General features: G+C 37.4%; 1 protein-coding gene across 1 annotated transcript; it reads left to right on the top strand.

Moving 5' to 3' along the window:
- Positions 1–9,993: 9,993 nt before the first annotated feature.
- LOC103696394 lies at positions 9,994–12,328 on the top strand. The gene is made up of 3 exons (XM_039116084.1): positions 9,994–10,370; positions 10,458–10,787; positions 11,564–12,328. Exons 1-3 carry the CDS (start codon positions 10,167–10,169, stop codon positions 12,077–12,079), a joined length of 1,050 nt encoding a protein of 349 aa, XP_038972012.1. The 5' UTR covers positions 9,994–10,166; the 3' UTR covers positions 12,080–12,328.
- Positions 12,329–12,847: the final 519 nt, after the last annotated feature.

The raw sequence follows: 12,847 nt of genomic DNA, 5'->3' as shown, positions 1-12,847 counted from the left end.
AGACTAGGAGTCGACCTCTTTATTTTGTTAAAAGCTTATAGCAGCTAGTTTTTCAGCACGAAGAAGGTGCATTTAGTGAACCTTGACCACTCTCCAATGGTCTTCAACATCTAATATCCAATTTCTAGCATCTCTTCTTTATAAAATGGCTTTCGAAAGGTGAAGAAGCAAGCCAAGTGTTGAGAGATTGAACACATTGAAAAAAAAAGCCTCATTCATTGAGAAGCATTTAATATAAGTTTGACCATCATTTCAAGAACATTTATTGAAGATCTCCACCTGAAGTGCACATCAAAGAGGGCTTCTCTCAGCAAATCTACAATGGCTATATTGGTTTTATTTTTATTAACTAAGGAGCATTTATTCTACAAATTGTTCATTTATTGATTTGATTTGTACTTAAAGGTGATAAGTGTATTGAAACTTCGAGATAAGTTGATCCGTATCTTGAAATGGAGCATATAGAGCTTGCTTGGACCCGAGAAATGAGTGACTTGCTTTGAAAAGCTAGGGTTGTTGGTCGGTGATATCCGACGTTTATAATCATTTGTGGAATATTACTAGATTGAAATTGCTAAGTACTAAACTCAGGGAGTGGATGTAGGTACTGGGTTTGGTACCGAATCAATATAATTTTCTTGTATTTGTGGTGCCCTGATTGTTTGTTTTGTACATTTCAATCTTTACTTTATTTACCGTTTATACTTGTCACATCACTTACACATTCGAAAGTTATTTTTTTGTTGCACATTATCATTAAATTTTTTAAAAAATCTAATTTACCTCCCTTCTTGGGTTGCTTCGCTAATTAAAAAGTAGTATTAGAGCTTGCTATTCTAGCCTCTCATTGATCTAATCGTCAAGAGTTAAAAGATCAATGATTGTCTTGTTGAGCGATAATCCAATTATAGACCTTCTCTTTTCAATGGCACAAACTACACCTATTGGTAAGCATGCATGAAAATTTTTATTCAAGCACTCAATTACGATATGTAGGGCATCATAATTAATGGACCACACATACCCACAAAATTAATTGATGGTATGCACTCTCCCAAGCCCAAAAGCAAATTGGATGAGTTTGATAAGAAAATAGGCCAGCTTATTACAAAAACCATGAATATCTTGTAATGCTCTTTGGATGCAAATGAATTTAATAGAATTTCAACTTATAATTTATAAAAGAGATTTTGAATAGGCTAGAGGTAACTTACGAAAGCACTAACCAAGTCAAAGAATCAAAAATCAATTTGTTTGTACATAAATATGAGCTTTTTAAAATAAAATCTAATGAGTCAATTATGGAAATATTTATTTATTTTATGATATTATCAATCGTCTGAAAAGTCTTGATGAGTCTTACTCTAACATTGATCTTATGAAAAAAATATTTGGATCATTGCCAAGATTGTAGGAGGCAAAGGTTACGTCAATTCAAGAAGCAAATTATCTCAACAATATACTATTGGAGGAGCTCTTTGGTTTGCTGATGACGCACAAGCTAACCATGAAGCAACACCATGAAGATGAATCAGAGAAGAAGAACATTATTTCTCTAAAGTCCATAGAACAAGAAGAGGATGAAATAGACGAATCTAAAATGGAGATGACGACAAAGAAATGACACTAATTACCAAATTTTTTTGAACATTCATGAGGAGAGAATGGCAAGGAATGAGGAAGAGATGAATGGTTAAGAGGAAGGCTAGCAAAGAAAAGGAAAAGGAGGAGCCACTTGTATGCTATGAAATGTAAAAAGCTTGGTAAGTTCAAAGCGGACTACCCACAACTCAAGAAAGCTCCTAAGAAGCAAAGAAGAAAGGAATGATTGTTACATAGAGTGATACTGATGATTTGTGCTTGGATGATGACACTCATGATGTAGCCAACTTGTCTCTCATGGCCCACAAATATAAAATAAGTTTTGAACATATAAATGATTTTACTTTTGATGAACTTCAAGAAGTCTTTTATGATATTTTAGATGAGCTAAAGAGGCTAGGACTAAAGAATAAAGATCTGAAAATGAAAATCTTTATTTGCCTAATGGAAATGAAGAAATTTTAAAGGAAAAGATGCTATTAATTGAAGAAAATCAGAATTTAAAGAAGGGATTAGACAGGTTGAAACCTTTTATGGGTAAATTCACTTTAAGTTGAAAAACTTCACATAATTTTACATAATCAAAGAGTAATATATTACAAGGCTAGTACTAGTTATAACCTGTAGAAAAAGCAGAAATTTCTGAAAAATATTTTTGTTAAAGCTTTCAATAATAGTTTGTTGAATATTACTCTTTTCAGTTGTGGTACATTAGGATATAAATCTAATGCATGCAATTTTAAAAGTTATAGTAAAACTCTTATAGAAAAAGTATAGGTTCCAAAATGACTAACCAAAAAACATTCAATAAAGCTTAGGTATCTAGAATTAAAACTTAAATTTTTGGTTATAGGTGTGTCTTGTAGTCCATGGGATGAAAAGAAAACGGTATCTTGATAGCAGTTGTTCAAGGCACATGATAGGTGATGGATTTCAGTTCATCACTGTTGAGATAAAAGATGAAGGGATGGTCACCTTTGGCAATAATGACAAACGAAAAATTATTAGAATTGATAACATTGGTATGACTCCCTCTACCTTTATTGATAATGTTTTGTTAGCAGATGGTCTTAAACATAATTTATTTAGTATTAGTCAATTATATGATAAAGGTTTTAATGTTGTATTTGAATCTTTTATTTGTATTGTTTCTAGTTTTTTGTTAATGGCATAAAGTTCATTGGATATAGACATGGCAATGTTTACAAGGTTGATCTAGATGATCTATCCGTCTAAAATATGCTTATTTGTATTGTTTCTAGTCCTTTTTATTAATGGCATAAAGTTCATTGGACGTAGACATGACAATGTTTACAAGGTTGATCTAGATGATATATCCGTCTAAAATATGCAATGTCTAGTTACAATAAATGACAAAATCAATGAGAGTAGTTTGTTATGGTATCGTAAATTATAAGCATGGATTTAACTCTAAAACTTATCAAAAAGGATCTTATTGTAGGATTATCTAAATTGAAATTTGAAAAGATAGAATATGTGATGCATGTCAATTAGAAAAATAAACTAGAGTCTTTTTTACAGCAAAGAGTATGACTTCAACTTGTAGACCATTGCAATTATTGCATTTGAATTTGTTTGAACCCATTAGGACCAGTAGCATAGGGGTTAAACATTATGATTTTGTGATTGTTGATGACTTTTATCGTTTTACTTAAATTTTGTTTTTAATACATAAAGATTAAGCATTTTCATCTTTCACTAAGTTATATCCAAAGGTTTCAAATTAAAAAGGTTTATTACTGATTTTAAGTATTTGTAGTGACCATGGAACTAAATTTGAAAATCAAGATTTTGAAACGTTTTACAATGAAAATGAAATTGAATATAATTTTTCTGTACTCAAAACACCTTAACAAAATGGGGTATTAGAAAAAAAATAATTTTAGAGAAAATGGCTTGTACTATATTGTGTGAAGCAATCTTCCAAAATTTTTTTGGGCTAAGGCAATTAACACAGTATGTTATATTTTAAATCATACTTTGATCCGACCGATTTTTAAGAATATACCCTATGAGCTTTGGAAAGGTAGAAAACTATTATATTGGGTATTTTCATGCATTTGGTTGTTGATGCTTTATTTTGAACAATGTCAAAGAAAGATTAGGAAAGCTTGATGCAAAATTCGATGAAGTAATTTTTTTTGGATATTCGTCCCCTAGCAAAGCATATAGAGTATTCAATAAAAGGACTTTGTCCCCTAGCAAAGCATATAGAGTATTCAATAAAAGGATTTTAGTAGTAGAAGAGTTTTTCATATCATATTTGATGAGGCTAATGACCTTCTATCAAAGAAGAAAGAAAGCTTTTGATAATATTGAGATCCATTTGAGAAAGAAATGAAGGAGCTCACATTGAAGGATATCACGGTGCAAGATAAAAAAGAACATAAGGATAGAAATGAAAATGAAGATAAAGATAATGAAGATCAACAAAATCAGCAAGAACAACCTCAAGATAGACATGATTTAACTAGCAAATGGAGTTATGTGCATATTCACCCAAATGAATTTATTATAGGGGATCCATCATATGAGGTAAGGACTAGATCTTCACTTAGAGGTGTATGTAATCATTTAGCTTTTGTTTCTCAAATAGAACCAAAGACTATAGGTGAGGCCGAAAAGGATCATAATTGGATTAATGCAATGCTAGAGGAACTTAATCAATTTGAAAGAAATAATATTTAGACCTTAATAGATAGACCTAAAGACCATTTGGTAATTGGAACAAAATGGGTATTTAGAAATAAATGGGATCAAAATGATAATTTAATAAAAAATAAGTTAAATTAGTTGTTTGAGGCTATAACCAAGAAGAAGAATGGATTTTGATAAAATTTTTGCTTCGGTTGCTGGATAAGAAGCTGTTAGATTGTTGCATGCTTTTGCATATTACATAAATTTTGAATTATTTCAAATGGATGTTAAAAGTACTTTTCTAAATTATTATATTTGGTGAAAAAGTATATGGAGAACAATTTTCCAGCTTTGAAAATCATGAATTTCCAAACTATGTTTTTAAATTGAACAAAGATTTGGATAGTTTGAAACAAACATCTCAGGTATGGTACGAAAGATCAAGTAAATTTTTGTTAGAAAATGAATTTGCAAGAAGTAATGTAGATACAACACCTTCCATAAAAAGAAAAAAATATGATATTTTGATCGTACAAATTTATGTAGATGATATTATTTTTGGTGTTTCTAACGAAGCTTCGTATTGAGATTTTGCTAAGCTCATGCATGAAGAGTTCGAGATGAGCATAATGGAAGAAGCTACTTTTTTCATTGGGGTCCAAATCAAATGAAGGAAGGGATCTCCATTAGCCAAAGCAAGTGCGCAAGAGAGAGTTTGAAGTAGTTTGGCATGGAGAAGGACAAGCACATTGGCACTCCGATGAGCCCTTCATGTAAGTTAGATAAAGATGAGCATGGTAAAAGTATAGATTTAAAATTTTATAGAGGTATGATAGGTTGTTTACTTTATTTTATTGCTAGTAGACAAGATATTACGTTTATTGTTTATATGTGTGCTAGATTTTATGCTAATCATAAAGAATCTCACTTAATTACTGTTAAAATAATTCTAAGATATTTAAATGGCAATCAAAATCTTGGTTTATGGTAGTCAAAGCAATCTTTAATTAGTCTAATTGGAAATTCAGATGCAGAATTTGTTGGTTGAATAATAGATAGAAAAAGCACTAATGCAACTTGCCAATTTCTAAAAATTAACTTAATCTCTTAGTTTAGTAAGAACTAAAATTTGGTTGCATTGTCTACGACCGAGGCCGATTATATTATAGCCCGAAGTTGTTGTGCTCAAATTTTATGAATTAAGTAGCAACTTAAGGATTATGGTATTAAACTTATTAAACTATCTATAAGATGTGATAATATAAGTGCAATAAATTTAATTAAAAATTTTATTCAACATTTAAGAACTACATATTGTGATAAAATATTATTTCATAAGAAAAATGATGTATGACTTTGTTTGTACCGATAGACAATTAGCTGACATTTTTACCAAGCCCTTTAGCGAAGATAGACTTAGTGAGATTAGAAGAAAATTAGGAATTTGCGATCCATTTGCCTAACCTCAATCTCTAGATATTTATTCAAACTTCTTCTTAGTTCGATGAAAATTAAGCTCTTGGACCATTTCTCTTTATTTAGATCTTTATTTTTGAGGTTTCCTGAGCATAGAAAACCTTATTTGTTGACCTCGGAATGGTAGAATCAACCTCTGGCACGGGGGGTCGACCTCATGTTCTATGGAATGTTAGGACTCGACCTCTAGATCCACCCCTAGTAGGCAGCAAGTGGAGGAGTCGACTCCTACTTTCCCGCCAATTGGGGGTCGACTTAGGGGCCGACCCCTCATCTTAGGTCGAATCCTCGTGGGCGATCGACCCCTCATATTAGGTCGAACACTTATAGGTTGAGGCCTCATTTAAAGCCGAGCCGACCTTTCTTCCCTCATTTCTTTCCTTCCCAAACTATTCCTCTTTCCCTCCAAATGACCAAAATCGAACTCCTCTTCTCTCTATCCTTCAGATCTATCATTTCCATCTTGTTTTCTTGGGCTTCAAGCATCCGATTAGTTTCCCATGACTCTGAAAAAGAAGATACCTCAAAGAAAAAAGTCTTCCCAAGCCCATGAAGACGAGACGAGAAAGAAGAAAATGGCTAAGTGTTCTTCACCTCCTCGAGTTGGACTTCATTTTTCCTACCATTTAGAGCCATGTCCCTTATAGAAGATGCATAATGAGGTTTCCCTTGCTACTTGTATACTATAGGTAGGAACATCGATTTTGCATTTTTGGAGAGTGAGGGATTCACTATTAGGGAGGGAATTAGGAGTCTAGGAGGGAGTATATGTGTAGCCTTAGGGTGCCTACTTATCCAAGCCTTGTACATGAGCTTTACCACAACCTTAAGTTCGGGATAGGTAATGTGGTCCTAGTTAGGACTCGGGTTGAGATTGAGCTAGATAGCCATGTGTTCGGATGCCTTATCCATATGCTCGGCCGTGGCCCACTCTTGGACAGGTTGGAGAAGAGGGGCATTAGGTTCAGTTTATTTTGGGTAGGGAGGATGTCACAAAATATGAGAAGGTGGAAATATTGAGATGAGACTACTCTACTATGTTGTTAATAGGATCTTCTTCCTAAAGATAAGAAGATTTGAGTTTGTATCTGAGCGGGACATACGTGTTATGTACCATATTATTAGAGGGAATCCTCTGAATTTACACGCTCTGATGTTGTAGTAGATGCATGAGGCTCTGACTCGGTCAAAAACCTCGTTGTCTTCCCGTATAGTTCTCTCCCTAGTATTCAAGCAGTATGATGTTGATTTTGAGGGGAAGACCACTCATGAGTTGATGTATTCTAATATATAATGATCGTACACTACGTCAGATGGGATATAGCAAGATAAATGGTCATTAGGTCAAGAGGAAAAGATTTGGGCGACATAACGAAAATGAGGACAGGGTTGAGGCGGAGACACCACCATCTCCTCCTAGAGAGGGCAGATCCAGCGGACCCAATCATGAGTTCTATTTTCTACAAAGCAGGAGGTTGGAGTTTCCACCATCAGAGGTGAGTCAAAATAGTAAGCGACAACAGAGTTGTACCCTTTAATACTTTTGGAAGAGATTTTGCTGATGCTTTTTTAGTTTGCATTACAAACTCACCAGCTAGAGAGCATCTCATGACTGACATCATTCAGGCTGGATGATGATTAGCTTAGGACCATAGGTGACTGCTATTGTGCCAGTAGCTAGAGCTCCAACGTAGGGGGAGAGTGCAAAGGGTTCTTCTATGGCTCTTTCATCGAATATAACTGTTATGCCTCATATTTCTAGTATCACTCAGATGTTAATCAAGTAGAACATTGAGCTTTCTTATCTTTAGACTTTGGTCACTAGATTATGTGGGAGAATGATGGATCTAGAACATGGGATGAGAGGACAAAAATGAACAGCTTGTTCTAATCAGGATGAGAGCATTCAGTTATCAAAGCTAATTATAGAGGTTGGGAGTCTACGAGGCTTGATGGAGTTTGGCAGTTGGCAGCGATGAGAAGATATGAGAGGCTATGAGAAGATATGAGAGGCTCGAGCAACTCAGTCACATCAGATATTGCTTTTCTTCTTCAGACTATGGGTAGATTGATCGGACAACTTTAGGCCATTAATGCTTCTGCTAAAGTTTTTGCTGCACCTAGGATCTCTACTACCACCATTAGGCCTCCTAATCAGCCTAGTCAACCTAGTTACTATCCGTTCCAGGCATCATCTTTCGGAACTTTTTGTCCCTTCACCAGTGTTGGGTTTTCTACTAGGATTGTAAGTGAGAGAGCCGGTACATTGTCTATATCATCTGCTTATCAAAAGATATATTCTTTATCTAATGAGGATTAGAGCTTCTTTTGCTTCTAGATTTAAGCTTTATATATCTTGGATATATGTGTGTTATTTGTGTGACTTTTTGTTGGCGTCATGTTTTGGATATGTATTATGGATGATAAATGACGCTATAAATGATATGTATTATGGATGACTCTATGGTCTATGTACCATCTTTTTATCCTTTTGATGTGACTCTACCTGCCGTGGAATGGATTTATGCACATAAGAAAGGAGAGAAAAAGAGCGAACATTGTGCCTATTTACTTAGCATAGGTCTTCACTGAAGTTAAAAGATAATTTGGTGCTATTGAAGGAAGAATGGTGAATTTAGTTAATCTATTCAAGATCTTTAAGGATATAGAAAATGATAAGGCCATGGTAGAATCCTATTATGGTTTCCTCCACCACTACTTGAGCTTAAATGCTTGCACATACCTTGTTATTATCTACTTTGAGAAAGTCTACAGTTAACTTAAAGATAATTTGGTGTATGCAAAATCCGAAGGATCTTGAGGTATGCCATTTTCTCTCTTACTCTACTATACATAGCTTTGTTAGATTCCTATTGTTTCTTAAAACTCAGCCTAACTTAGGCATCGGAGATCTCCCCACTGAATCAAGTCTAGCAACATTCAGTATTTCTCTCCTATTTGTAGGTCGGATTTTGACCTCCAACCAAACCGATCCGAGCATACTTATTCAAGTAGAAACTAGTCACTCACTGTTCACCAACTCATCCAACTTGGTCAGAAAGGATTTTGGCTGAACAATCAAGTTGATCAAATAGAATCGTGTTTGGCTTGTTTCCGAAGTAAGCTCAAATGGAGCTTAAAACAATGGTAAACAAATTAAGATTTTTCCCAAAGTTCAAGCTAGGAGTACATTTCAAACCAAGCTTCATCCAGCCTGATCTCAATCAAGCTCAGCTTAGTTACACACCATAGGTGCATCACGGTAGAGCAGTGCACTCATCAGGTTACATAACTACTAATAAATCTTTATCAAAAAATGCTACATGGTGCCAAAACACCATGCAAAATTTCTTTGTTCTGTCGCATAAAATAATTATTGTAGATCACAAAAGGCAGTAAAATTCATGGAAAATAATCTAAATCATAAAGTGGCACAACAATGCTAGATTAGCTTGAGGACACTGATTAGACCTCTGACAATGTCAATGCTTCAAGATCTTTATGCACATACAAAAAGATATTAGGTTCATGACTGTTGATTTGATAACTCTGTAATCAACTAATCCGAAGTTTGGCAGCAAATCCTGCAAATCTCATCAATCACCTCTTGCCTCATGGTAAACGAATCGTTCGACTGACGCCCGAAGCATATTACTCCTCCCTTGGACGGCTATCTGCTTATATTGTCAGCCTACCAAATCCTGACAATTCTGCTTCAGGTCCTCCTTAGGACGCAACCAGAAGCTGTGCCACTGTCCTGCTCACTGCACCACCATTATCATCAGAAGACAACGGATACGGTTCTGCCCCTTGGATCTCACGTGTTTTTTCTCTTTTTTTTCCTCTTAATTATCACTTCATTTAAAGTCAATTCTGTATGCGTTACCTTCACAGTTCCCCTCCATCCATAGGTGAGTCACCAACTCGTCACAGATTCTCCCTTGAATCTGTTGGCCAGCCTCACTTTCCGTTCCCAAGTCATTGAAATCCCATAAGATTTCTCTCCTTGCGCGGCATCTTTCCCTTTCCCTTCCCTCAGACGCACCTCATTGAGTCACCAATTTTACCAAACTCCACTCCACTCCACAACCTCCGTTACATTATTACCAAGATTTCGACCTCTCGCCCAACTCCATGGCTTTGCCTGCCTTAAAAGCCCTCTCTTCTTATCTACCAATTGGACCCCACCCTTCTGTGCCCCAGAAAACTCCCCCCTCGTTCCATATAAGCAAAAGAAAAGCCCCCAAGCCTGTGACAAACAGGGAGCAAAGGAGGGGACCGGTCACCTTCCAATCATATTCCTATAACAACCACCGCAGCCCTTCCAAGTTCCAGTTCCCATAGAGAGAAAGGAGATAGATAGATAGAGAGAGAGAGAGAGAGAGAGAGAGAGAGAGAGAGAGAGAGACGACCAACAAAAAGAAGAGCAAATGGCCCGGCTTGCTCCTCTAACAGAGGAGCCCAGTAGCGAAGAGGACTCCAAGAGCTTGTCCAAGAGGAGCCACTCCTTCCACAGGTGGCTAAAGAGCCATTTGCCCCTCCTATCCCCTAAGAGATCCGATCTCAAAATTCTCCTCAGCGTCCTCGGCTGTCCCCTCTCCCCCGTCTCCATCCTCTCCAAGCAACCTCACAACGTAATCTTTTTGATACACAAATTGTATGCAATTGTTTGTGGTCATCTTTATTTATTTCATGGGTTGGTTTTAATGTTCATGAAATAGGTGGCCTCCTCGGCCCAGTACATAATCCAGCAATTCCGGGCGACGACCGGGTGCGCAAAGATAGAGGGGACCGTGAAGAGCATGTTCGCTTCCGGCAGAGTGAAGGTGGTCATGATGGACGAGAACGGGCTGAGCTTGGCGGCAGGAGATCAGCACAAAGGATGCTTCGTTGTGTGGCAGCTGGTCCCCGACATGTGGCTCGTCGACCTCGCGTTCTCAGGCCACCAGATCGCGGCAGGCAGCGACGGCGAGGTGGCCTGGCGCCGCACCCCGTGGCTCGGGGCTCATGCGGCACGGGGCGGAGTTCGGCCCCTCCGGCGAGCACTTCAGGCAAGTGGGCAGCTTTTTCTTTTGATCTTCTTCTCTTTTTTCTCGCTGCTTTTCTTTTTACCTATTCTGCTGGCTTTCTGGCCGAGTGCTATGCAGCTCAACTGGATTCTCGCACGATGGTAGGAGAGCTTTAGGTTAGAAAGTATGTAGGCATGTGAACTATCATTCTTTTCTTTTTTTTTGTGACAAAGCGTTAAAAGATCATATGAACTATCTTTACGAGATCATATTCTTGACTGCTTTTCATAAAGTTATGCTAGGATTTGCTTTTATTGTATAGTACTCCATCACATGAGTCTCTTTTATGCTAACTATTGTACTGGTTTCCACCAGGAGTGCCATCTGTGGTTTTTTCCTCCTTTTTATTTAGTTCAGATATTGTAATCTTCCCAAAGAGCAGTGTTGTTTTCTGTCTCTATTTTTCTTTATGAAGATCGAAACAAAGCCTTCATCTAACTAGTGCATGTTTATATTAGTTCATGTACTCTGTTTTCTCTTCACAGGAGAGTTTAGGTGACAGTTCCTTCAAGCATAAAATGGATGAACACAGGATCTAGAGGTCTCTAGTCGCTTAAGTAATTTTCTCTCTCTTGGGAAGCAACTTATTAAATTAACCACTGCATACAAATATCACAAATATTTGCTAAACATCATTTTTTTTTCTTTATTTTTTCATTCTTTTTTTATGCAGAGAACAACCTATGATTTCTGAATAATTTTCTGCTAATCATTCACTGAGATCTGGTCTTGATTTGTTCAAAACTTACCTACTACAGGGATTAGACCCCGTGACCATTGCGGCAGTGTTCTCCCCTTCCGAACACATTGGAGAGAAGCACATCGGTGACGAAGAATGTTTCGTGCTGAAATTAGAAGTCGACCGTTCGGCCTTGTTGAATCGGAGCGATAGCACTGCAGATATCGTCAAACACGTAATGGTGGGGTACTTCAGCCAGCGCAGTGGCTTACTAGTTTATCTCGAGGACTCCCAATTGACACGGATCCAAACCCCGGGATCCCAAGCAACGTTTTGGGAGACCACCATAGCATCAAGCATCGAAGACTACCGAGCGGTGGACGGCGTTATGATCGCCCACTCGGGCCGGACCACCGTGAACTTGGTGAGGTTTGGTGTCGGGGTGAAGGACGACTCGGTGGTGACGAGGATGGAGGAGATGTGGGGAATTGATGATGTGGTCTTCAATGTGCCTGGCCTGTCTGCCGACTACTTCATCCCTCCAGAGGAGGTTAAGAGGAGCTACTACTATGACACTGCCTTCGGTCAGCACTAGCCAAGCCCATCCAAGAACCGGCAGTGGTAAATCCTTTTGTTCTTTCTATTAGGTAGTGACATAGATTAACTATAATATTCCTCGTATGGAGCTATTTGACTTATAATTGCTCTCATGAGATGTGTGTGTGTGCAGTATATAGGATATGTGTGTGTGTGTGTGTGTGCGTGTGTGTGTGTATGTATACTGCACGTAGATGCAATAAGGCATTAGTCTCTATCCAAGCAATTTTGTCTGCTTCTCTTTTCCCCTATCTGAATTGTCTAGCTGTGCATCATATGCTGCTGTGCTCAGATGTAAAATGGTTACTGCTACCTAATGGATTTGGTTTATGTACATGCACGGTTGTCCCTTTTGTGGAGACTGAGATTGAGAGAATCTTGCTTGGGTGCATAACAACTATGTCAGAGTCAGCTTTATAAATTATACGGCTTCAGTCTGTGTTGGCTGAACGAAACAAGGCTACGGTGTGCTGGGAGGGTGAGGGTGAGGGTGTTATTTATGACCTAGGAGAAGAAGAAATAATAATAAAATAATAAAAAAATTAAGCGATACGGCACACCAAATTTTATCTGGTTCGGCAAAATTGCCCATGTCCATGGGACAAGGCCTCAACTCTGAGAGGATTACAAGATATTAATAAAAACAAAGAAGGCTGCTCAAATTTGGTGGTAGAATGCTCCTTATGAAGCTAAAGAGAGCCTGTCGGTGGTAGAATCTATGCTCCAATATTCTAGGTTTAATTTAGCCAGAAAGCCGTCGTAGCAG

This window comes from Phoenix dactylifera, unplaced genomic scaffold (genome assembly GCF_009389715.1).
Source record: "Phoenix dactylifera cultivar Barhee BC4 unplaced genomic scaffold, palm_55x_up_171113_PBpolish2nd_filt_p 000051F, whole genome shotgun sequence".
Lineage (NCBI taxonomy): Eukaryota > Viridiplantae > Streptophyta > Magnoliopsida > Arecales > Arecaceae > Phoenix > Phoenix dactylifera.
Note: the sequence above shows the minus strand (reverse complement) of the source record. Positions and strands in the feature narration are given on the sequence as shown.